The sequence below is a fragment of the Amblyomma mixtum genome, chromosome 1 (genome assembly GCF_055824585.1).
Source record: "Amblyomma mixtum isolate Tamu chromosome 1, ASM5582458v1, whole genome shotgun sequence".
Lineage (NCBI taxonomy): Eukaryota > Metazoa > Arthropoda > Arachnida > Ixodida > Ixodidae > Amblyomma > Amblyomma mixtum.
In genome coordinates, this window is record NC_143012.1 from 2,669,206 (window position 1) to 2,696,036 (window position 26,831).

Sequence of the window (26,831 nt, forward strand, 5' to 3'; positions counted from 1 at the left end):
GTGGGTGTCTGGCCTTGGAGAGACGCTTGAGCCCGTTTGTAAGTGGCGGATACCAGGCTTCACAGGGGTTCGAACCTAGTTCCTCTAGGCACATGGTCTGCCATTAGCGGAGGCCACGTCTCAAACGCGGATGTGAAGGAATTTATTCTGCGGTTATTGTCGACATTTTGGTATGCGCTTTTTGGCGTTCCATATTTGATATAATTGGACCAAATGAAACGGACAACGGGAATCCCGAACTCTTACATATTTTTTTTCATTTCAGGGAAGTAGGTATCTGTACGAGTGCATGTTTTCCATAAAAAAAAAAAAACTCGATGTCAAGTGAACTGATAATAATTCAGAGATTCAAACGCATAAGTATTATCAGGCAACAGGCAGGTTCGCACTTGCCTGTTGCCTGTTTCTGAAAATCTCCGTAAAAGCCGGAGTGGCAATCGCATGGTGACTCTCAGTAACGACGATTTGAACGGCGTGAATACTATTGGCCGCAAGAGTGCCCCACTTGACTTGGAAGAAGAGCGGCGCCCGCAGGTATGTATGTTTAGTGGGTGGAGGACGGCCAGTAGCATACGCCGATGTGGTTCCACCAAACGATCACCTACGTGGCCTATGCTGATTTGCTTTAGGCAGTATAACAGAAACGAATTACTGTTGTCCATCGCTGTGGCTTTGATGTCGCTCCTCTGCAGCAAGATCGGGGTCAGCCCTGGACAGTTATTTGCGAAGATCCTACGTCATCACACGTGGCCTTTTGTTTTCGCCAGAAGAATCAGCCGACACAGCGCTAGGTTAATGCAAACACCGATATATTACAAAACACACCCAGAACGACAACAAGTTGTCATCCACGCCTGTTTGTTAATAAAGATGGCTCAGAGAAAAATTCTACGTCAACGGTGTGCTGCCAGCGTGAAAGCAACCGGCAGAGTTCGAAGCGCAACTGGGCGCTCCTGAGTCTAGCAACTCTTGTTTGCACTCACTTACTGCCACTGCTTACGGAGGAATATTTATTCATGCGACACAAAGGAGGCTGCGATACAAAATTTGCGACTGCTCGAAACGGTGTGACGCCATCGAAGGAGGCAAATACGAAATGTAAACCAGTAATAGTCAGTACTGTTACAACTGCACCAACTACAAAGGAGTACGATAGAACTTTATGCACATTGCTCGCACGTGAGTGCCTTAAGTGTCCGCGGTAATTTTTCAACAGAGGATTGGCGCCGACGTCGCAGAGACGCTAAGGACACAGATACTCTGCAAGCGTTGAGACACGGTAGGTGCAATCACCGCTCCCCTTACCGCACTGCGACTAGAGCTGAAGAGGCCGTCAGCAGGGCTGCTGCCAGAGGAGCGTTTACGAGGCTGCCCGCTATGTGTTGTATGCGTACAGGGAAGCATCGCCAAGGACCCGAGATAGGCGCGGCATAAAACAGGCAGTGCATGCGTGTCAGCACGACCAGGGCAAACAAACACTCGGTGATCGGCCGGAATGTAAGCGAGTAAACCTTATCCAAGTGGCGCGCCAGAGAGAACCCTGTGCGAGGAGAGCTCGCTGCGCACAAGATGCAGCTGTCTCAACTCTGGGGAATCCGTGAAGCCCACCACGAAGCGGGATGACGGCCGGTGAAATACGCTGATGCCGCAATCTTCTGCCACGTGCGTTGGCCACGAGCAACACTTGAGGAAGCTGAATGACAAAACCTAGGTCGTCGGGCAACGACGTGAGTATACAGTAATAATTTTCATTTGGGCGTGATTATCGTTTTACAATCGGTCGTCACCGCCATCATCGGCAGCGGCGAAGTAACGTTCGCTGAAAGACAACAACTGTCCCACATTAAGTGCCCTGTTCTTGCAGGAGCCACGGCCGCGCTATCTCGTCTTCCGACTTCATCCACTCTGCTATCCTCACTAGCAGTTCTCCGCGTTACTTGCAGCTTCTCTACGTATGGGCCCAATTATAAACATCACGCATTACAAAAAAAGAAAAGCCTTCGGGACTGTTGAAAGAACAGCAGCCCCTTCAGTCACCAATTGTGATGCATTCTTTAGAAAATGTTAGAAATTTCAGATCTTCGCAAGGAACACGACTAGACTGCCCACAAAAGGGTCAACCCTCCTGGACGTTCTGCCCATTCCTGACATTCCCGCGACATGGCTGTGCACTGTTTCCAGGATGTACAGCCTTTGTCAAAAGTAACCAGGCTGCATGGTTTGCTTCTAGCTCGTACAGTGGAGCCCTTACAGCTTCCCTGAAGCTGAAATGGTCGTTAAATGCAAGGACTGGGGGTCATCTCACCTTCAAACACCTTTTGAGCTTTAGGAAAGCCACAAGGGCTCCACTATACAAGCTAGAATCAAACCATGCAGCCTGGTTACTTTTGACAAAGACTGTACTTACCTCTTAACTAAGCTGCTTAGGAGTCATTGTGTAAATATTTCAGTTTATTTTAGTAGTTTTGTGGTGCAGACAAAAGAAGGAAGATCCAGTGCCGGCACGTCCGGGAAACGGCCCATCTCGACTCAAAAATGGTTCCACATGGCCGGTCAGAATGGGTTTAACACGCAAGCTCCGGCCATTCGCGGCACAGCACCACTCGCGCATTGAGCAGTCGGGGAGTGGAGGAAGCGCACAGCGTCCGCAGTAATGCACACTGTTGGGCAACTTGATGCAGTGACGTATTCAAGAAAAGGTCTGCTTCTGCCTCGTGTGCCGTCGTGTTTTGCGCAGAGTTTTCTCGGACACACACCGTAGTCCTCCTCAGAGGGAGCCAGGGAACACTGTCCAAGAAGGGCGCCAGGCATGGGGTGTCGGCGGTTACTCGCTGCGGTGCCAAGAGCCGTTCAAAGGGTTGCGTTGAGAAACAGACTTAATAACAAGCGGGGACCGATTTGCTGACGACACAGGCCTGCTGCTAAGTAATTTGCGGCGTTTTCTTCGTGACCTAAACAGACAGTGTGGGAAGATATATGTTTAAAAAAATAATATCGAGCGAAGGAAGCAAACTTCAATAGTGCTGTAAGAGAGCAACGGCTGCATTAGTTGTTGGAAGAGGCATGGGAAATCCGTGAGGTGTGGGACAGCGGGTAGCAGAGAAATTCATTTGTTGCCTCTGGGATGTCGAAGGACAGCCAGATGGGAAACACTGGCATGCACCGGTAGCGCTTTAAATTCTAATAGCCTACATGACTGCTGCGTTGAAAGGAAAATACCAATAATTCATTTTGCTTGGTGCTTCAGCCAAAACTACTCGACGAAAGTAAGCCCCTAGAATGGGCTATGCGTTTAGGGCTACAGAAATCTCATCCATCGCTGCAAGTTTGCTGGGAGAATGACGGGAAAGGAATATTTCTGCCGTCACGTCTCCCGTCTCGTCCATAAGCAGCAGTGAACCGTTAATGCATCTTTTAGAGATCTAGTTACACTCGATTTTTAAAAATCTGAGACTGCATTGCTCCAAAGAGTGACAGGGGTAAGCACATCAAATTTTCTGTCCGATCTCACCCACTCTACATTAATTCGTTATTACCAAACATCGTAGTAGATTTTTTCTTGCTGTTTCTGTTTCCTCCTGTTTTCCCACCCTCAGAGTCCGCTCTGCACCCTGACAGACTTTCGGCTGCCTGCGTTTCCATTAGGACAGCATTAGCCCGAGTTCGTGCAACAGCGGCAACCTTAGAGATAAAAAGAGAGCAAACCTGATTAAAGAACGCGTACTCGGGCTAATGCTGTCCTAATGGAAACGCAGCTAGACGAAAATCTGCCAGGGTACAGAGCGGATTCTGAGGGAGAATAAACAGACGCGAACAGCCGAAAATCAGTTGGAGAGATGTGATAAGTCAGTCTGGATAAGCGCTGACGGTGGTAATTATAACGATGATGGATTGCATGTCCCTCCCAAATCCATTTACTTTTTATTTCTGCAAGAATATTGCTTTCTTTTCTAATAAACGCCATTTTTTTTCTGTTTCTTACCATTACCTTTGTCACTTTGAACGTGTTGACACCACCTACTAAATTGTTCGTACTGTCCTAAGGATTGCAGCCGCCGCGGTGGCTCAGTGGTTATGGTGCTCGGCTGCTGACCCGAAAGACGCGGGTTCGATCCCGGCCGCGACGGTTCAATTTCTTTGGAGGAAAAATTCTAGAGGCCCGTGTACTGTGCGATGTCAGTGCATGCCAAAAGAATCTTAGGTGGTCGAAATTTCCGGAGCCCTTCACTACGGCGTCTCTCATAGCCTGAGTCGCTTTGGGACGTTAAACCCTATAAACTAAACTTTCCTAAGGATTGCATAAGACGGAGCAATTTTCCCCAGTGGTTATTCTCTTTTTCGAAGAAGTAGATAAAACTGCGCAACGGAAGACGAGGCAAGAGAACGACAAATACCTGCGCTGACTAACAACCAAATGGTTTGCTGCTACAGATCAGGCGGCATATAAATGAAATGGTACGAGTAAAAGGACAAGAAAAACATGAGAAAAAGACACCGCACAACCTGACTGAAAAAACTCGCCTCACTGATTAAGATACGCATGTTGCTTAGGTAGTAGATTTATCGACGGGCTGCTGATACAGGAGTTGCCTAGCTTTTTTATATGGCAGGCCTCCGAAATGAGCCTCGGGGTCTCATCTTTATATCGGGAGATGATAGTGGCCCGATGGAGATGCGCTTCGCAATCTTTACACCACTTTACTTTACTTTTACGTTTTCGAATCTTTACTTTTATGCGTAGCATATTGCAATCACTCAGTTCAGCCCTTGGGCGCGGCCGGGCAGCCACCAAACCACGTGACGTGACGTGACGTCACGACAGCCAGAGAAAAACCCGTAGGTAAAGATGATGGCGATTCTTGGTGAGAATTGCAAACACAGTAAACAAGGAAAATAAAAAACAAACAAAAACAAAAAAGAAAATAAAATAAAAAAAGGAAAAATAAAGAAAAAATAAAAAAGAAAGGACGGCTGAGCATGGTGGCGGTTGCCACCGCCCCGTTTCAAAGGGGGCGCTCCTAGGTATCCATCCATCCATACGTCACGGAGGAAAAGCTGCTGAGAAAATCGAGTGCCGCCAAGCAATACCTCGCGCAAAAAGACCGCGCAATATGCAACGCATTCTTGGCTTAACCAAGCTAAGCCTGGGCATCTTTTTTTCGAACCAAGCTCGATGACGCGACCGTTAAGATAATGCGATGACCTTTTAATTCTATACCGCACTGATGACGCACAGCAAACAGCTGCGGATATTTTTGACGTGTTCTGTTATGAACGTAATGACCTCCAACTGACATCAGAGCTCCCCTCTAATAATAGACTCAGTTGTGTAGACATGGAACTGGCAATTTCTAACAACCATGTTTGTTGGGCATACTCGCCGCGGTCCAGGAAGAGTCTTATCCCTTGCCGGTCGGCTCATTCCAGATTGTTAAGCGCGGTATCGGCAAGGCATGCCTAAGAGCCGCACTGCAAAGATCATGTCTGCATCAGACAAAAGGCAGTTTCTGCGCACAGGTGAACAGGCTATCCTGCAGCGGGACACCCCAAGAAGATTGTATCAAGTGCTACTGAGTCCTTGCTAGCTGAATGTAGTCTGCGAAAGAACAAGCGCACCGATGCGGGTCAGTCAGAGAGAGAGAAAACAGCGCGTATCCCGTATGTGCACAAAGTTTCGCACAATCTAAAGAAAACAGTGAGCAGAGGAGGCATTAGGCAGTCTTTTTCAGCCAGGAATAAACTTAGCGGACTGTGCAAACGCGTAAACGAGGATGGAAGCAGAAAAAAAGGCTGCCAGAAGAAGCATAAGCGGGAGTTTGTCCATTGTCGTGTTGGTCGTTTACAAGATCCTGACCTCATGTGGCAATTTCTACATCGGCGAGACGGGACGCTGCATTAACGATCGGCTACGTGAACACACAAACGATATAGAGAACAAGTTACGCAGAAACTATCTTGCATTGCACTGCGCAGAGTGTAAAGATTGCGAAGCGCATCTCAATCGAACCACTATCGTCGCCCGATATAAGGATGAGACCCCGAGGCTCATTTCGGAGGCCTGCCGTATAAAAAAGCTAGGCAACTCCTGTATCAGCAGCCCGTCGATAAATCTACTACCTAAGCAACATGCGTATCTTAATCAGTGACGCGAGTTTTTTCATTCAGGTTGTGCAGTGTCTTTTTCTCAAGTTTTTCTTGTGCTTTTACTCGTGTTTTTTTTTTTATTTACCTGCTGCCTCGCCTGTGGCAATAAACCATTTGGTTGTTAGTCAGCGCTCGTGTTCGCCCTTCTCTTGTCTCGTCTTTCGTTGCTCAGTTTTATCCAGTTCCACAAAAATGTATCAAGCAGCCCGCATTTGCCCTCTTCTGGAATTCTCTTTTTTCCTTCCGACGGTAAACTTTCGTTCTCTGCGTCTAGATTCACGCGTTCACAGAGCGCTTCCTCTTAACAAACATCGACGCAGGACAACTCGCATGCAAACATCATCTGGAGTGGCGACACCGACAAATGGCCCTGCGTACGCTCGTTGCGATCGCCGCCATTGTGCGCTGCACGTCTCAAGAAACCTTGCCTCCACAGCATGAAAACGAAGGTAAGTTCCGTTTTTCGATCTTTCGACCCTCGTGTCCGTATCTATATATCTACGAGAAGCCGCAGCTCGAGCTGCCGTCAGAGGTTCCTTGCTTCCTTTAAGTGCGCATCGCCCGCCTTTAAAATGACAATGTCTGGCAAGAATAATATTAGTTGGCACTTGTCATTCCAGTAATTTTTTACAAGCTGGGCAATTCTGAGAACACTTCGAGTGATATTCCTTGGCTCAAGACTTTGCACGTTTTCGGCAGAGAGCACCGAAACAAGGAGGTGTTACGGCGAGCTGGGCTGCTTCAGCATCGACGGCGTCTTCTACCATCCGCTCTACCGGCCCATCAACTTCTTCCCCGAGGAGCGACACGTGGTCAGCACCGGGTTCCTGCTGTTCACGCTCCAAAACCCGATGCAGGAGGACGTCCTCTTGTGGAACTCCACCACGGAGCAGATCGGCAGGAGTCGCTTCAATGCCACTCGCCCGACCAAAATCATCACGCACGGTTGGCTGGACACCGTCATTCTGGGGTCGTGGCTCAAGGTGTGCACGCTCTGGCAGGTTTAGCTCGTTTCCTAGGCCCTAGTAGAAAATTACTTGCCTGAGAGCCTCTCGCTTTTACCTCGAGGAGGCGCTCAGTCTGTTTTCGAGGCAAACCATGATTCATTTGGCCGGATTGGCCCGAAAAGAAAAAGTAACAAAAAGTATGCTACGATGTTAGGTACTCGGGGAGTAAGATTACTCGTTGACGTCCATCCAAGCGCAGCCATAAGGCTACAAAGGTTATTCAACTATTTTCGGGTGGAGCACAGCCCGAACGAACAACGAACAGAAAACAACGAAACATGCAGACGAGCGCTGACTCGCAACCGGGTGATTCCATGGGAGATGAAACTGGCCAAATACTTCAAATTTTCAATACTCGTGATTATATTATACATTGCGCACACATTATTCAGCAGGTCAATAGTCAATTTTGTCTTGTGAAAATTGTAATATTTGAGATGAGAAAAATTGTAAACGGCATCGAGGCAGCGTTTTCACGCGCAGCTCAATTTCGCAAATTTGCAATGGCGTAAGAATCGAGATATATTTGCGCGCTGAAAGTACAGGTGAGAAAGAATGTGTCAAACTTATTTCCGCCGTTGTGAAGAAACTGTCGCTTATTACAAAAGATTTTGGAAACGACAAGGCTCAATCGAGGCTATTTTCAAGTATTTTTTCTCCGCAAATATAAAGCACATCTCTTTCAAATTCGCAAAATCGATAAGCATCGAGTTGCTAACAGAGTAAGAACTTTCACTGTTATATAATATATGGAACTGCAAAAAGTATTGCCCTAAATTTGGCAAGCTATACAACGTGCACAGAAACTTCATCCCGGTGATCTTCCCCAAGTGGACAGCGAAACCTGCACCGTTCTTTCCGCCCATCTTTCCGAGCTGGATATAATGGCTGCACTTAGCGCACTCTGGACCCTAACCGGTAATGTGATTGTGGGCTGGTAACCAGTGGGAAATGATAAAAGGAATGAGAAGACGAGAAGGCACTATCGCGTCTACTCTTATGGCGAAGCTTAAGCGTCCTCCTGATTTTGGAGCCTTCTGTTAGGGCACTTTTCTACAACTACTCTCTTAGAAATGAAGGTGTGCTTTTGATGCAGTTATGCTCTTGTCCCATATATTGCACTCTTTTTCCCGGATTCCCTGCACTTCTGCAAAGCGTACGCCCGCTGCAGGAGTGGATATATACTCCTTCTCTAATGGCACTTCGGAAGGAAAAAAAGAAGAAGGCCGTAGCCGAGCGGGGAATCAGACAGCGGAGTTCTGCGTTGCCTCTTGACTACAGCTGAACGGACTTTTTGAACACGTACCGGGTGTTTCTGCGAACACTGTCAATAATTCTTAAACATTGACTTTTCGACAAAAAAAAAAAAAAAAACCTCTACAGGAGGAAACACTCAGCTGCGGTGGACGGCAGTAACTGTTACAAAACGCACTACCCAGATAGCTACTTGACTAAAATTTACAAATGCAATTTTCAATTAACGAAGTTTGCCGGTTCTAGCCACTGAGTTTGTAGCCACGGAAAAGACTATGCCTTGCCACTTTTTAAAGCGAAGAAAACGACATTTTCAACCCCGGCATAGCGTGAAAGACTCGGTTTTCTTTCTTTTTTTTCCGCATCAAACCGGAACTGAGCGCACGAGGAGCGCTGGAAGTCTAGTAGCGCAAGTGCAACGTCCGCTGGTGACGTGTTGCAGTTACTTCGGCGGCCAGTTGCGAATCGATGTAGCTATATTCCGACTCTCAGCTTAGACCGAGGCCGACGTTATCTCTTGCTTCTTCGCTCGGCGCAAGAAAAAGGCTATAAATCATCGCCAACTGCGTGGCCGTCGATTTCCAGAACACCGATGGGCCTTGCGCCCTGACTGCGCAGCGACCCCCGGAAGAAGGTTTTTTTTTTCTTCCTTTCCCATCAGGCTAGCTTCGTTAAAGGAATAGAGCCAGCTCCTGTGAGAGCGTGCCGGTTTCTAGACATGCACTGAGTAACTGCTCTCAAGCGTTTATTTCTTCTACATTGAATCGGCTTGGCAGCTGAAATAAACGAGTTACTCCGTGGCCTCAAAAATTTTGGCCTTGTAACGCGACTCTGCTTCCCGCCAGGTGGCTCAGATCTGCTGCCGAACACACACACACAAATTTTACATGAAGTGCTCAAACTGCTTTCCCTCCATTGCGATGCACAGAAGAAGGCGGTCTTTTTATGGCGTTCACAGCAGAAAAATGCATCTCTATGGGATTGTTTTAAGTGATGTTCTTACACGTTACTTCACAAGTTCAAGACTGGCTGGTTCCCTCTTGAAAACCTCATTTTCAACATATCCCCAGAGGACTGTGTAAATAAAGCTATTTCTTACACCCTGCCCTGGAGAAATAATTCCAAGGGCGACCTAGGAGGCCAAGCTGTGGTTCTACGGCGCCAACTCCACTGGATGGGAAAGAAATCACCCACGAATTTGCTGAGCCGATGAAGAAAAGTTCGTCGGGGCTCCGTCATGCTGGAACCGCATTTCAACACAAACAGTGGCAACTCTGAGGCGAATCACGCCCTCTAGAACGCAGTCTATGCCCTTCTTTCGAGTAAGGTTTCCGATAATGAAGTAAGCGCGATCACTACGACCGTCACACCAAACGTTTGCTGACCATCTCACCTCCATCCACCTGGGCCCATCTTCTCAGCAACGGAACACTGGACTTGAACAAATAAATAGCAGCGCAAGGAGACAAGGACAAGAAGAGACAACAAGGACGGCGCTGACGCTGTTGTCTCTTCTTGTCCTTGTCTCCTTGCGCTGCTATTTATTTGTTCAAGTCATGTACCAACACGCCCAATTTTCCGCGTTAATCAAGGAACACTGGAGTTGGGCTGGCGCAGTCATTCTCACAAATGTCCACGCTGCGACGTCGAAGAATTGGTCTCTGCATGGGTCGGGTGACACCTCCGCACGCACAGTTTCGCACCCTGACACCGCAGTGGCCATGTCGCCTGCGCACCATCGACACAAGGCAGACGCCAACGCTTGTTGCGAAACTGGCGCTGCAAACCGCGCAAGCCCCCCTTGCTTTGCGGGATAAACTTGTGTTTGTACGATCCCAACACGCAACTCTGGCGAGTAAATGAGCGGATGCTGACGCCTTGTGTCTAACCCGTCTGGAAGCCGCATCAAAAGGGGAAAGAGAAAGAAAACTCTAGGCTGCGCGCTCTGAGAACCGAGATGACTGGCCTTCTTCTAGCGCCCAGCGACCAAGCAAAAGATAACGCCGCCCGCAGCCTAAGCCGAGCGTCGAGGCTCCCTAACCGGGAAAATTACGTTTCGAATTGGCCGCTCCGCCATTGCAAACGTCACGAGCGGATGTTGCGTTTGACTTCCGGTGCTCCTCATGCGCTGAGTTTGTTTGATACGGGAAGAAAACACGGGACTCTCAGGCGCTGCATGGCTCTAGAAAATTACTATCTTTGGTTTAAAAAGTGATACGGCATCGCCTTCTCCATGGCTACAAATTCGCCACTGAAAATAGCCGCCAAACATAGCTAATGAGTAATTTTTAATCATTTACCTAGGTAATTTCTACCTAGTTTTACCTCAGTAACTGATTTTTACCTACTTTTTACCTAACTACCTAGTTTTTACCTAACTACCTAACTAGCACGTTTTTACAATCACTGACGTTCACCACACTTGACAGTTTCCTCCTGTGGATGTCCTTTCTTTCTCGCAAAAGTCTATTATTATGAATTTTTGAAATTATTCGCTTAAACACCCGGGATATATGCTTCACCTTGGATCCGTCGCCACGGTGGCTCAAGTGGTTATGGTTCTCGGCTGCTGACCCGAAAGGCGCTGGTTCGATCTCGGCCCCGGCGGTCGAATTTCGATGGAGGCGAAATTCTAGAGGCCCGTGTGCTGTGCGATGTCAGTGCACGTTAAAGAACCCCAGGTGGTCTAAATTTCCGGAGCCCTTTACTGCGGCGTCCCTCAAAGGCTGAGTCGCTTTGGGACGTGAAACCCCCGTAATCCCGCGGTGGCTTCTTGCGCACATTTCGCGAACTTCCGGAGTTAACTGCACGGATCGCTGCACGGATCGCTGGGAAGCAACTTCATGGTGCACTGTACATTGAAGACTCGACCTTCGCGAACGATATGACTGGCGTCCTGTTGCGTACTTAAGAATTAAGAGTTAAGAATTAAGTGCAGCTTCCACCTGAGCTCTGTCCTTGAGCATTCGCATCGTGGTACCACTACAATACGAATCATGCAGGCTGATGCTTCGCGGCGAATCGCGAAGGTTTACCCGACCTGACAGAAGCGTTATTCATGAAACGAAGCGTCGCTAGTTCTTGCCAAGCGTTTTTCCTAAGAAGGTCGCTGTTTTGAAATAGATGTCAATGGCGGTTTCTTCGGCGGGCATAAAATATTTTCACTTTGCGAGAGTTACAAGACAGCCTCTTCTCATACTCATGTAGGGAAGTACATGCCTTCGCTGAGTGGTATACTATTCAGAATCTTCACTCAGACATACCGTTGCTTTCCCGCCGCTCAAAAGGGGAGCTCTTTACGATCAGTAGAATCAGCGGCGGGCCTTGTGTCCGTGAGGCACGCCACAGGAGACTGCACAGCTCTGCCCCATATTACACACTCGGAGTGAATGAACATCTGGCCGCAGAGAGACTGCATGCACCGGCACGCTTTGACGAAGGAGGCGGTCCACTCCTTTTGGAGGGGAGAGGGGGGGGGGGGGGTAAACTACAGTAGAGTAGCCGCCATGGCCTATCCGGCAGAGTGCCAGTTCTTGGAATGGACTATGGCAACGCTACATCGGTGAAGAAAGAAAACATTAAAACGAAAATTCAGAACGAATGCTCTTGGTCGAGTAAAAAAAGCAAAGAAGCCAACACAAATATAGTCAGTTTTGAATCTTCACTATTCCTACAGAAAAGGGGCCGCTATGATAACATTCCTGGAAGGCCCTGTACCCTGAAGCACGACCTGCTTGCAGGTGCCGTCCAATAGAATTCACCCAAGCCGTTCCTGCCTAAAAGCGGGCCATCATTTCTTATCCCGCCAAAATGTGGTGGAAACAGTGCCGCTCAGCGAGCCGGCAGCACCGCATTCGTCTGTTCCCATCAGAACCAGCACCTCGGGGCATAATTCACCGACTCCACAGAGGAAACGCCGGCTGTGAGCACCCTGTGCGCATTTTTGCTAAGCGCGGTGGCAGCCACAACGGTGCGCCTCTTCATGGCCTGCCACTCCTATGCCCACCAAATTCATGGCGTACTAGTTTTGCAGGACAGTGGAGAGATTTTGCTACAGAAACTATAGCTACAATGTATACGCAGTCAATAGACGGGCTCGACGTCCCATCTGTTCTCCGCCAGGTGGTGACGCGCAGTGGCCGAACGCTCCGCGTGTGCCATACCTGGGACGACGATCAGCTGGACGCCCCACTCCAGCTGTTCTGTGCACTGTATCGTGTGCCTGTGCTCAACTTAAATTGGAACATCACACGCGCCCGAACTGTTCATATGTTAAAATGTAAACAGATTACTTGTACAGTGCATCTCTCCCCCTGCCCTTTTCTAACTGCCCCCTCATCTCTTTCATTTCATTTCTCCAGTCTGCCTGCTATCCCTTTATTTCCGCTTCCCCAGCTGAGGTGCTTCCCGCAGCGATGGCAGATGCCGGTGCTAGAAAAAATCTTTTCCTTCCTTTTATTATTATTTTAATAAAACCACTACTACTACTATACGCAATCCCTTGTAACCTCGAGCGTACCGGAAGCTTGGAATAACGCTAACATTTCATGTTCATCCATAATAAAAGAGGCGTCAAGGACTATAAAAATTGCACACTGATAAGCTTACTGTCCGTTACCTAAAAGGTATTTACTAACGTAATCATTAATAGAGTTAGGGCAACTCTAGACTTCAGTCAACCAAATGATCAGGCAGGCTTTCGTAAAGGCTACTCGACCATATTCACAATATCACTCAGACCGTAGAGAAATCCGCAGAATGTAACCAGACCCATGGGCGTCCGGAGGGGGGGGCAAGGGGGGGCGGCTGCACCCCCCTGGAAAATCACTCACTCGAACCGTGAGTGATGGCCGCACGTCAGGGGCGGCGGTGCGCTCAGCCAAAAGAGTAAAAGCGGCCCTGCTTCCACGCTTTGGGTCACATCTGCAAAGTGCCGCGTCCGGGGACGCGTCGTTGCAGACATACAGCGGCACCGGCGAGCATGTGTTTCGAGCCGTCTTGAGATGTGTGCCTGTTTCTTTGATCTCTAGAGAGATAGCGACACGGAGGCAGACAGTGCACACCCCGGCCACCGATGAATTCTTCAGGAGGGAGGGACAAATCAGCCGTGTCCATCCCCGCTTTGTCGGACTGCTCAGGGGCAAGCGGGCGATGAGTTGGCGCCGCCGCCGCTCGCTGTCTCCTCCGATCCACGGGAGAGCGCAGTTCGGTACAAGCGCCGCTTTCAGAATTTTCGGCAAAGGGGATTAGCTGCTTTTGTTCACGGCGACGCAGTCTCCAGAGGCGCCCCCACACCAGCGTTCCTTGCGTCTTCTCCGGAAACCAGCGCCTTTGGTCAAGGCAGCCCGATGGCGCCTGCCTGGCTCGCCTGTCACCTCTGGCTGGGCCTCAAATCCCAACAGCGCCCATGTACTGTGCGATGTCAGTGCATGGTAAAGAGACCGTCCGTCCCTCATAGCCTGAGTCGTTTTGGGGCTCTGAACCTCATAAAAACACACAAAACAAATTTTCCGACCGGAGTGGCGAGTGTCCCTTCCCCTCGGAAGTCGCGCGGCGTTCCTTGCGTGTGTGCGCCTCTTTGTTTGTGCTTCGGTGTTTTTAGTGGCCGGTTGTCAACGAAGCTGAGAACAACCAAGACAGCGGACGAGAAAACGACGAGCGGCGAGTAGTGTGTGTGCAAATACTCGACTGTGCGGTTGCGCGAGCAAGATGGAGCGAGGTGTATGAAGCTGCGAGCGTGCATTTATCTTGTAAATAAGTTTTCGCTGCATACATAGTCATTTTTTGTTTTCAACGTACGCATTCAACCGTTTTTCCAATCAATGTGTATATATTTTTAACACTACCAACCCCGAGGAACTCCATAGCCAGCTTTGTCTCGCGCGGTCCCGAATGATGGATATTCGACGCTTCTTCAAGCGTCAGCGGTTGTCTGACGAAGCATTATCCAAATGCGCCCCTGCAGATTCTGGTGTGACATGTGACAACGGTGTAGCATTTGAACAGAGTGATGCAAGCTTTTATCACCGGACAGTAGCTGATGTCGTCGACTCCATGGAAGGGACTCTGTCAACAATGAGTTCAGGTGATGCAGCAGGCCGAGATGATTCCATTTCTCCTTTCTTGGGATTCAAGTCCGGATTTGACTAGAGCGATGCAACCTTTCATCACCGGACAGTAGCCGGCGTCGTCGTCTCCATGGAAGGAACTCCACCAGCGAGCTCCGGTCACGCAGTAAGCCGAAACGATTCCCTTTCTCCTTGCTTGGGATCGAAGTCCGGAGACAACATCAAGAAAACAAATAACTTGCCTCAAGAACATGACTTAGGAGAGTTTCTAGGCAAAGCTAAACTCACTGGCATACCGGACTTTTTGAAGTTACGTCTTCTTACTAAGCCATGGTCGCCAAATGTCACATATGATTTTAAGAAGGATGTAACACCTGGAAAGAGGCCTTTTCGACATCAGTGGCTGGGAGATTACGCCCCCTGGCTTGCGTACTCAGCGACAGCGAAAGGCGCCTTTTGTCGTTTTTGCGTCATTTTTCCTCCGCGTGTTCACCGGGGTACTCAAGGTAGTTTTATCGTGCGCGCTTTCAGTAACTACAGAAAAATGCACGAGGCGTGCAGGGATCACGTAAAATCCCAATGGCACCAGGAGGCAATGACGGCCTCACAGAACTTTATGGATGTGATGAAAGGCAAGCAGCTACCCGTTGTACAGCAGCTGAACAGAGCACTGCACGCGCAAGTTGAAAGGAACCGTGAGAAACTATTTCCAATAGTTTCCACCATTGTCTTTTGCGCGACGCATGACTTGCCGATTCGCGGCAAGCAGTCCGATAGTGGAGTCTTCAATGATCTGCTTGACTTTCGTGTAGAAGCTGGAGATACTCTACTTCAGGAGCATTTCGCTTCTTCTGCTGGCAATGCCAAGTACACTTCTGTCCGCGTCCAGAACGAGATCATCACAATCTGTGGCGACATCCTGAGAGAGCAGATAGTTACCGAAACTAACAAAGCGTTTGCTTTTTCCGTTCTTGCTGACGAAACTGCAGATATTTCAGGAAAAGAGCAGATGTCTATAGGCGTTCGCTTTATTGACAAGGCGGAAGTCGAAGTGTGCGTTCGAGAGCAGTTTTTGGGATTTGTAGAGCTGGAGCAATTAAACTCCGCTTGCATCGCCGCGGCAATCTTGAAGCTTTTGACGAATGTCGGACTGATTCTTTCAAACCTCGTTGGACAGGGGTACGATGGATGCTCTACAATGGCTGGAAAAGAAGCTGGAGTGAACAAAATTATACAAAAACAGTTCCCGAAGGCACTATTTTTCCACTGTGCAAGTCACAAACTAAATCTCGTCATCAACGATTTGAACGACGTCTCTGAAATTCGAAACACAATTGGGATAATCAAACAAACCATAAACTTCTTCCGCGAGAGCGTGCTCCGGAGAAAATTGGTGCCCAACATTCCGATGCTGTGTGAGACAAGATGGTCTGCAAAGTACAAGTCTATTAGGATCTTCTCTCAGCATTACGTGGCCATAGTCGAAGCACTCGAGCAGCTCGCGTCCACGGAATCATGCTCGAACGCTGCAACTAGACAACGAGCTCACATCCTCTACTGCGCAACAACAAGCTCATCTTTCATCGTCTGCTTGCATATTGTAGCGAAGTACAGCGCTCGGCTCGAACCAGCTACGAACATTCTGCAAGGTGTATCCATGGACTTCCATTCTGTGCATGACCACATCACTGAGCTGCAACGTATTTTTCGCGGCCACCGGACGAACGCTGTAGAGGAGTTCTCTAACATCATGAATGCAGCAAGGGAGGCAGCCAATCACTTAAATGTGGTGATATCTGTACCAAGACAAGTCTCTCGTCAGGCCCACCGAGGCAACTACGGGATTCAGTCGCCAGAGGAATACTACCGTGTGGCAATATATGTGCCGTACTTGGACTCCCTCACTGCTTCTTTAGCTCGGCGCTTTTCTGAAAGCAATGAGAGGAGCTTCAAACTTCTCCAGCTGCATCCATCAAAAATGAAGCACTTGAGCCGTGTTGAGTTCGCTATTCTCGCCGAAGAACTCCAGTGCTTTTACGGCATCGACAACTTCAAGGAAGAGGCCATCTCTTGGTACGAGATGTGGTGCAACAAAACTGGGGACCCATCAGAAATAACTTACTGCGAGCTTCTACATCAGGCCAAGACATTCTTCCCTGGTGTTGCAAAAGCCATTGAGGTGGCTCTGGCTTTGCCAGTTACTACCTGTACGGTCGAACGCTCCTTCAGTACAATGAGGAGAGTGAAAACGTGGCTACGCTCAACGATGACAAACGACAGACTGGACGGCCTTTGTATGATGAGTGTGCACCGAGAGCGTGTAATGAAGCACAGAAATGAATTTATCACCAGTGTCATCACGCAATTCGCCCAGAAAAATCCGAGGCGTCTACAGTTTCTGTTCAAGGAAGACTGACTGAGTGACTGTCGTTGCGTGTTTGTGAACATATTGTGCTGTGTGCTGGTCATCAATCCGGGTGTGTCGAGAACCCGTATGCAGCAAGACTGAGCACTCTTCTCCACGAAGTGATAGTATCTTTTTGCATTTTTATTAATTTTAATTGTTTCTTCGTTGATAAACTGCAATGTATCTCTCCTAGCCTCGCTTTAATTCGCTGTTTGTAATTTTTCTTTCATGTGTGTATTTTACTTATTTATTTTATTTGTATATAAATAAATAAATTTACTCCGCAAATAGTGCCTTTTTGCTACGAACATACCCCCCCCCCCCCCCCCCCCTCCGGCGCCAACAACCAATGGGGCCCCCCCCCCCTGCAAAAAATTCTGCGGACGCCCTTGACCAGACCCTATATAGTATAGCGTTCATGGATTACGAGAAAGCATATGACTCAGTCGAAAACGCCCCAGTCATGCAGGCATTACGAAATCAGGGCACAGATGAGCATTGTGTAAACATCCCGGAAGATGTATATAGGCGTAACGACTGCACAGTCAACGCAGTCTTGTAGGGAGACACGATCTCGCCGATGCTATTCACCGCCTGTTTACAGGAGGTATTCAGAGGTCTGGATTGGGAACAGCTTGGATTAAGAGTTAATGAAGAATAGGTAAGTATTCATCAATTCGGTGATGGCATTACCTTGCTAATTCACGTAGGGGATGAACTGTAAAACATGATCAATGAGTTACAGACAGCAGTACGGTGGGTCTAAAGATTAATATGCAGAAAACCGAAGTAACGTTCAACAGTGCCCAACGAAGCAGCAGTTTAAAATTAGTAGCGGCTTGAGGGAAGTGGCAAGGAAATACGTCTACTAAAGAAAAATGATAGGTGTAACGTTAAGAGGCCGCAAGCGGGCAGAGTGGGTGAGAGAACAAACGCGGGTTAATGACATGCTAGTCGAAATCAAGAGGAAGAAGTGAGCTTGTACACAGTATGTAATGCGAAGGCAATATAACAGCTGGTCCTTAAGGGTAACGGAGTGGATTCCAAGAGGAGGCAAGCGCAGCAGGGGGCGGCAGAAAGTTAGTTGTGGGGGATGAGACTGAGAAGTTTGCGGGAATACGGTGGCCCCAACTGGCCAGGGACAGGGTTAATTGGAGAGGCATATGGTAGAGGCATTTGTCCTGCAGTGGGCGTAGTCAGGCTGATGATGACGATGACGAATATCGTAGCGTCAGCCGCTTCGTGCATGACGCCAACCGGTACCATGATCGGCGCCAGTAGCCGTGAACCGAAGCGTATACAGAGAGCATTCCTGCGCTGTAAAAGGACGAATACATTTTCTTGAAACAAATTTAAGCTCTTGTTATTTTGCGATAACATTCTGGTAGAAAAACAAACGCAGCAGAACAAACGGGCAACAATGACGAAGGGATGTCAGCGGTGCCTTGAAGCCCGCCTTGGCGTGCCAGCGCAGTCATGCGCAGAGACGAGCTTGCGCTGCTTGCGGAGCACAGACTGAGAAGCGGAGGAAGCGGCTTGGTGGCGACAGAGACAACGACAGTGGCGAGTTTTAGAACATGGTGAGCCTCTCGGTTAGGCGAACAGCGGGAAGTCAGTGCGCATGCCCCAGAACAAAAAAAAAATCGTACAGGTACTTGACGTAGTCAAACCTAATAGACCTGCGACAGCAATTGGAGGTGGCACTTAAGCTCCGCCTCAACGGTATGACGTGATATCTTCAGTGGGTACATGCCCATACATGCGGAATCGGTCATTCTCTACTTAACATTCGTAGATGGCGGCGAGTGCTCATACCACTACAAGCAGCGCTTAAGCGATGCGCCACTGCACTGGCAAGTGGCTACCACAGCCACCGGTATCAGGATTGTGCGACCCACGTTGCTCTTCACCGAGCAGGCTCTCTCTCGCGCAGCTGGCGCGACGCTTCTGCGAACTCACCCGCGCTACTGCCCGAGCTTACCCGGGTACGGTCTTGCGCTGTAGCCTAGCAACCCGAATTACAACCTCACCTTACTCGGGTAAGCTCGGGCTGCTAGGCAACGGCACAACATTGTATGTACTATACCGATCATAAGCTTACGGGACGCGAGTGTGCGGAAAAAAAAAAAACTATTTCGGCGCAGTCAGGAAATCCGGTCGATTGAAATATATCAAGGTATGAGGGGATGTGCATGCTCTACCCGCTGGTAAGTATACCACGTGACTGGGTAGCGAGGTGGAGCTGGAATGAACTTATTACCGAGTGAAGGCCAACAGCGCAGACAAAGTAGAAGAGAACACAGTACTTTCAATATGTACCACCAACTCGCCCGTTTGGCTATAGTGTTATTACCGAGAACACGCGTCCCGTAATATTTTGACTGCGACAGTAAGTAGGTACAGAGTCGATCACACTTGTCTAGATCGCTGGAAAGGTGCCGTTCGGGCGGAATGAAGAGAAATTATGAAGCAGGTATTGACTTTCATTGATAATGATTGCGCTGGACAGCAGCTGAATAGAGACGTGAACGCACAGGCACCAGCGCCCTACCGCTAGCAAAGCAGCTGCGAAAAGATTTCAGTCCATTTGCTCCGCAGCACACCGTCCGAGCACTTTAGACGAGTGTGATCGACTCTGGTGGCAAGGTTCTTGGTCGGTGCACTCTTTCGCACTGATAAACCGACGGGCGTTACTGTTCTGAGCATTCGCACTGGCTACTCCCGAATCACCAATTCTCAACTGCCGGGCGAGCAGCAGCTGCCAAGGCGAAGGTAACAAGCACAGCTGTCCAGCGTCTGTGCAGCCTCGTGCTCAGCGCACCAGAGCAGAAACGCGACCGTCGCGTGCATGGCACAGGAGGAAAAGTTGGCGCTCATCTTCCGCATTACCGTGGCCGTTTGAATCTTTGAAATTTATTTCTGCCTACAGGCCATGAAAACGGCTTTCCTGCTGGTCGGGGACTACAACGTCATAATCGTCGACTGGCGAGGAGGCAACGGCTTTCCGTACACGCAAGCTGCAGCCAACGCACGGCTGGTCGGAGCCGAAGTTGCGGTCCTCATTGCAAAGCTTCAGGTATGCCTCGCGATGATTTCCGTGTGGGCGCAAACGTAGGCGGTTTGCCGCGGTCGTGCAGGCCCTCTTCGGTGTGGGGCCTGACTCAGTTCACGTACTGGGTCACAGCCTGGGTGCTCACGTGGCCGGATACGCCGGCGAGAGGGTGCCGAGCCTCGGGCGAATTACAGGCGAGCTTTTGTTTCTTATTCTCTTTCTACGACACAGCCGGGCAATATCAGACCGCCTCCGTTTCGTTGTTTTCTTTTCAGCATCGAAATGCGCTGTGCGCAGTTGTAAATGGAGCCCATCAAACTGGAGCCAATTCCTTGTCCACAATTTTCGTTACCAACCCTCATCGCCTGATAGTTTTCTGTCTTCAAGTAAAATTTGAAGAAAAAAAAAAGGAAAACAGGCAAACGAACGAAAGAAAGAATAAATGAACAAACTGGCGAACGAAAGAAGAGATCAGTGTTCAGCAGCACAACGCCTTTTCGCGCAGCCACCGCGGCGAGCTTTTTCGTTTTGGTGATTCACTCTGCACGAAGCGACGACGCCGGCAACTATATGAGGCTAGAAATGTATAGCGCCCTGAGAAGTGCTGGCCTGGGCCCACCTGCGCCAATAGAGGATGCTTATTACTTCTCGTTTTAAGCGGGTAGGTGTCGCGATTCCTATCGCGGTAAAAGCGAGTGCTGACAACCTGTAACCAGGTGCTAGTAAATGTCACTCATTTTTCGACAGCCTGGCACTTAGTAGCAGAGGTAATGGCAAATCATACGGCCTGGACAAAACAACGATTTCATTCGAACCCCTATAACCATGACGTGAAACCAAGCATAACTGAAGTTTTTCGCTTGTATATCCAGGCTTAACAAGAGCTAAGCCACTGCGTAATTTTCGAAATGTAGTGGAAGCCCACGCATTAATATTTTTCCAGCAGACGGCTATTCAGATGTAATGGCAAGCCTTAAATTTTAGTAAAGCTAAGACTGCGCGAATAGGACGAGGGCAAGAGGCAAAGAACGATTACAACATCACGCGTGCGCAGCTGTAGTGTTCCTTTCTTTGCCTCTTCTCCATGCTCTGCTCGGCCAGTCTCACCTTTCCTCGAAATGAAGCGACTTGCTCGAAATAACGTTCTACTGTAGCTTTACTTCTGCTTTCTTTTAAAGACTGCGTGAGCATCAAGTTACCAGGGGTTGACTGATGATGATGATGATGATGATGATGTGGAAAACAGTGCCTTCTATGGTCGCCAGGGAAATCAAGTAGGCAGACCGCGCATGCTTTGCTTGCACCATTTCGCTCAGCACCTTCTGCATCATCTGCTTACACAACAGCATGTGAACAAAGCTAACAGGCTGTTGACCATGGTCAAGGCGATTTCAATGAAATTTTTGTTGAACGTAGTCCATACATAAATTCTTGAGCAATTTCTGTTAAATTTATGTTGAATCAAGTTTCATGGCAGTCGTGTCTAATCCTAACTGAAATTAAATGAGGCCTAGCTTAGACATGCGTCTTGTGATCAGAACATTATTCCATTGTGCATATTAAGAACGCATGCCGCGCCTGTTAAGACTAGTAAACGGCTCGAACCCTTCCTTGCACAGAAAAAAGTGCCAGCGGTGCAGTATGCTCTTTAAGCCATACCTTCCGCTGAGGATTCGCATGCGCGCTCATAAAAAAGGGCGCTTAATTGGTGCTTTAATTCAGTTGATTATGGATGAATGACGGTCTTCAACTAGCAGAAAATAGCATGTGAACTTGATTACTTCTACCACACATAAAATAAATAAACAGTTATAACTGACAAATTTACCGATCGGCAGGCCACTACCTGCGCATGCAGATCCGGTTAACCCTGTGTAGGAATATATAAGGATGAAGCTGATATGGACTATTTTCAGCGCTGTGTTTGTCCTCTTCTTCCGTTGGCCTTGTGCCGTTGCGCTGCTTCACTAGAAAATATGTCAGACCAACTCGCCCACCAGTTCATGTTGTACAACTTTATTTCTTGTACAAGGGGCTCTATCTATTCGTCCTCTGTTGTTGAACCGTCCCATTTCGTCCCAGCCATAATCAGCGCTGTGTTTGTCCTCTTCTTCCGTTGGCCTTGTGCCGTTGCGCTGCTTCACTAGAAAATATGTCAGACCAACTCGCCCACCAGTTCATGTTGTACAACTTTATTTCTTGTACAAGGGGCTCTATCTATTCGTCCTCTGTTGTTGAACCGTCCCATTTCGTCCCAGCCATAATCAGCGCTGTGTTTGTCCTCTTCTTCCGTTGGCCTTGTGCCGTTGCGCTGCTTCACTAGAAAATATGTCAGACCAACTCGCCCACCAGTTCATGTTGTACAACTTTATTTCTTGTACAAGGGGCTCTATCTATTCGTCCTCTGTTGTTGAACCGTCCCATTTCGTCCCAGCCATAATCAGCGCTGTGTTTGTCCTCTTCTTCCGTTGGCCTTGTGCCGTTGCGCTGCTTCACTAGAAAATATGTCAGACCAACTCGCCCACCAGTTCATGCTGATATGGAGCTTAAGATTAAAAAAGTATTGAACTCTTATTTAACGTTATAGCCTCGTGTGCAATACTGTTGCATGCTCGTTATGCGATGGTTGTATAGGCATAAGTGTATGTATTTGTTTATGTATACATACACACACATGTGTTTGTGTTTATTTGTAGAGCACTACACGACTGGGGGCTGTCAGCGTCACGTTAACGAGAAGTTCCAGCAATAGTAGAAGAACTGTAGATTGGGCTAGTTGGTGTAGATTCATAATGATGGTTCAACAGCGCAAACACACACAGACCAAGAAGGAGACAATAAATCTGAATATACCGCTCAAAATTGCATCCGTAGTCGGTCCTTCTGACGCAATAGGAATGTGTTCCTAGGAATTTTTTTTTTTTTTTTACCACAGCCGAAATCCAAAATGTTGTGTTGAATCACCCCAGTAATTTAAACAGGAGTTCAACTTGAAAGCAATGCAAAAAATGTGTTGAGAATGCTCAACTCTAGCACGGTGGCCACTTTTCCGCTGAGATCCTACGCGGCCTCAGCATTCGACCAACAAAAGCCCTTCCTGGTCTCAACATGAATTCGAGATAGCATGTCGAGTCGACTCAGAAGAAGTCCGACACGACCACAGTGAGCATTTTTGTAAAGGCCTTCCTGTTCGATGGGCTACAGCGCAGTCGTTGTCGCTGGGATCAGCCTAGAATAGAGTCAAGTGAAAATAATCGTTACATTTCACGAGACTGCGATGTGAAGCGACTGGCGTGCAATGCTGATTATCTTCAACCATTTACTGTTTCCGCTCTCGGTCCTTCACTCGAGTGAAGCCACGTCTTACAGCTGATCTGCAAGCCATCGCGGCTGACGATTAGACTGGAGGAGACCGAGAGAAAAATAGCGATTGCATTTTGCCGGCCCTGACCTGATGTTGCAGGCTTGGACCCTGCCAAACCGTACTTCCAGGGGATGTCAGAGCAAGTCCGGCTCGACCCTACTGACGCTCAGTTCGTGGACGTGGTCCACACCGACGGCGCGTCCATTGTTCTGGGCATATGTGAGTGCTTCGTACAACGTTTGAATTGACTACAAAAAATATTGCACAATGGGTGGTAATAAGGTCAATAATAATAAAACTAGTAATTGACGGATTTGTACAAGCGTCGGTGACGTCACATGAATAAAATAACTTGCACGCACATGCTTCTTCGAGGACGGCGCTTTTTCTTGCTTAGTTCCAATATCTGTCTGGCCTCTTATTGTGCAAGAACGATGGAAGGTGTAACTTGGTTTACATGGGGTTTAACGTCCCAAAGCAACTCAGGGTATGAGGGCCGCCGTAGTGAAGGGCTCCAGAACCCCATGGGGTTCTTTAACGTGCACTGACATCGCACAGCACACGGGCCTCTAGAATTTCGTCTCCATTGAAACGGTACAAAGTTAACAATGGTAATCGAAAGACCCAGAAAACGACGCTGATTGACACAGAGCCTTGGTGTACTTCTTTTCCGCAGGAATAATGAGGTGACTTCTGGCTCCGCAATGCAGGAGACTAACACTCCAAGAGCGCAACGGTTGTTACCTTGCGATTAATAATTACTCGTGAAGCGCTGCGCAAGCCGTTTAGTTCCGCGCTCTTTGTTTCATGAAAACTAGTCTCATAACGCTTTCTACCAAGTTCACCGTGTTTCTCACGATTAGTTTGCAGGATGCTCTGTTTCACTAAGGCTCATCTGTGGTAGTTAAGATGCATGGCACGGTTCGTCCATAGAGGTAGTTTGGCGCACGTGCTGGGTAAGGTCAACTCGTAAACTATAAGCGAGTGTTAATCTATGACCCCGAGGCACTAAACTGCAGCCAGGCATCCGACTCTAGTCTTAAACGTCGCACTGCCCTTACGGCTGTAGCCTTGTTCGATGTGTTGTGTAACTATGCAGCGTGCACAAATGTTCTTTTGACTCGACCACTCTAGTTTTCCCCACTGTCAAGTACAGCATTCTAAGAGAAAAATTTTGAAGACTAGAATATTATAATTGAAGGTAATGGTCCGTTCTTCCGATACACCCTGCCGCGGTAGCTCAGTGGTTACGGCACTCGGTTGATGGCCCGAAAGACGCTGTTGCGATCCCGGCCGCAGCGGTCGCATTTCGATGGAAACGAAGTGCTAGCGGCCCGTGTACTGTGCGATATGTCAGTGCACGTTAAAGAACCCCAGGTGGTCGAAATTTCCGGAGCCCTTCACTACGGCGTCCCTCATAGCCTCAGTTGCTTTGGGATGTTAAACACCAATAAACCAATAAACCAATCTTCCGATACGTCGCCAAAATTTCTGTTAAAGTTTTTCCATCGCTCGCATCGAGTAGTTTGTAGAAAACTAAAGCAAACCGTTTTCGACGATAGCGCAAAAGTTAATAACAAAAAATGCAAGCCTGCCGATGGGAGATCTGAGGATATAGCGAAATCCTAAAATAAGGCAATGAATCTTTGTGGTGTTTGTTTGTTCATTCTTCGAAGCTGCCAGCACGCGGCTTTATTGCTTTGTTTGTGATACCGCACTCTTCTCCACCCCTTACCCCAGACTCATCTCGACTTATCGCATCCAGGAGGTGGTGGTGAAAATATTTTAATGAAACTGTTTAGGAGGCTGTAGCGGCGGGTGGAGCTCTCAGTCCGGAACCCCATTGGCGTAGGCTGCTGTCCGGGCTCTTTCGATGAGTTCTTTTTGACTCGTTTCGTCCGAGCTGGTCAGAGCTGCCTCCCACCCCTCCTGCGTTGGCTGGTTATTGACAGTGACCGCCTGATTTCGTTGGACCTGTACCATACCATATGGTACAGGTCCGCCTTCTCCCCGCAGAATTTGCATTGTGAGTCGAATGACTCCGGGTCTATTACGTGTAGTCTTCGTGGGTTGTTGTAAGTGTTAGTCTGTAGCTTTCGGAGGTGTAGTTCGTCCCCTTTGTCCAGTGTCTTAGCCGGCGGAGGGTATACCCGACGGGATAACCTTAAGTGCTGAAGTATGTCGTTGTAAGTCAGTAGTGGGGTAGGAGGTTCCACGGCATCCGCAATGGGTGCCCGGGGGAGAAATGCTCGGGCTGATGCATGTGCGCTCTCGTTCCCTGGGATGCCCTGGTGACCTGGTACCCATATTAAGTGTTTGTGCGTGGGTTGGTAGCCACGGGTGTAGCTGTCTTGCAGGATTTTAGCTGCTAGTGGTGCGATCCTGCCCCTGAGGTAATTGCGATACGCAGTTTGTGATTCTGCGAGAATGTATTCTGATCTAGTGTGTGTTGCAGCTAGAGCAATCGCCACTTCTTCCGCAGCCAGTATGTCCTGGCTAGCCAGTACTAGTCCGTCCATTGTTTTGTTTTGGTGCACTACCGCGACGGCCGTCATTCCCTGCTCGGGACCCGCAGCATCGACGTAGAACACGCCCTCGCGCTCGCCGTCGTGCCTTTTCATAGATTCGGCTCGTGCTTGTCGTCTTGACTGGTGAAAATCGGGGTGCATATTCCTGGGTAGACAGCCCAGCAAATCGGTTCTTATCGGGCAGGACTCAGCCCCGCAAACTATTTCCTTTGAAAGCCCTTATCGCTGTCTTCCTGACTGGCGGACTATATACCATCACCGCTAGGTGACAAAATATATATATATATATATATATATATATATATATATATATATATATATATATATATATATATATATATATATATATATATATATATATATATATATATATATATAGCGAAGTATACGCTTCGTTAAAGGAAACATATTTATTCAACTCGACGTTTCGATCGGAAGACCGATCTTCTTCAGGAGTGATTTTACATTGTGAATGCATCCCCTTTCTACGAAAGTTGTTGCACGACCACGCACCTGTCGAGCACCTCCCAGCTGGACACGACTGTCAATAAGCAAGCAAAGCAGAGGCCGCATCTGGACGTTGTATTTTCTGACTGAGTACCTGTTCCTCGCACTCTTTTTTTTTGTGTATGTGTGTGTGGGTCGCACTGCCTCTAATAATTTTTTATGCGTATTTTTCTGCTATGTGCTTTGTGTTTCCCACTTACCTGTTCTGTGTGTATATATATATATATAAAGTGCGTCAGCAAAATCTTTCCCGTTGAAAAATGCCTTTGTCCAGAATTGCCGGGTATTCTCTCCAACATGTGATCCGCATGTTGACGAATGACCTCTCCCTCCAGTGAAAGGCGAAGGCCTTGGGATGCACGACCCCGTGGGCCACGTCGACTTCTACCCGAACGGAGGAGCCGGCATGCCGGGCTGCACCCTCGGTTCCAGCATGCACAAGCTGCTCACCGAGGGTGTCCTGAGCGGTGAGAACTCGCTTTCAACGCTGCGTTGCTGAA

The 26,831-nt window shown here is 48.5% G+C and overlaps 1 protein-coding gene across 5 annotated transcripts in view; it reads left to right on the forward strand.

Moving 5' to 3' along the window:
- Positions 1 to 1,358: 1,358 nt before the first annotated feature.
- LOC149365254 (pancreatic triacylglycerol lipase-like) overlaps positions 1,359 to 26,831 on the forward strand; it is a 38,512-nt gene continuing 13,039 nt past the window's right edge. For 2 of the 5 annotated variants that reach the window (XM_089541312.1, XM_089541316.1), the window contains exons 1-7: positions 1,359 to 1,727; positions 6,419 to 6,593; positions 6,844 to 7,127; positions 19,810 to 19,956; positions 20,018 to 20,126; positions 23,396 to 23,515; positions 26,667 to 26,798. In XM_089541312.1, the coding sequence (XP_089397438.1) occupies positions 1,698 to 1,727; positions 6,419 to 6,593; positions 6,844 to 7,127; positions 19,810 to 19,956; positions 20,018 to 20,126; positions 23,396 to 23,515; positions 26,667 to 26,798 (997 nt within the window). In that variant the 5' untranslated portion in view covers positions 1,359 to 1,697. The remainder of the gene's footprint in view (positions 1,728 to 6,418; positions 6,594 to 6,843; positions 7,128 to 19,809; positions 19,957 to 20,017; positions 20,127 to 23,395; positions 23,516 to 26,666; positions 26,799 to 26,831) is intronic. The other 3 variants (XM_089541321.1, XM_089541305.1, XM_089541309.1) reach the window with 3 other exon arrangements.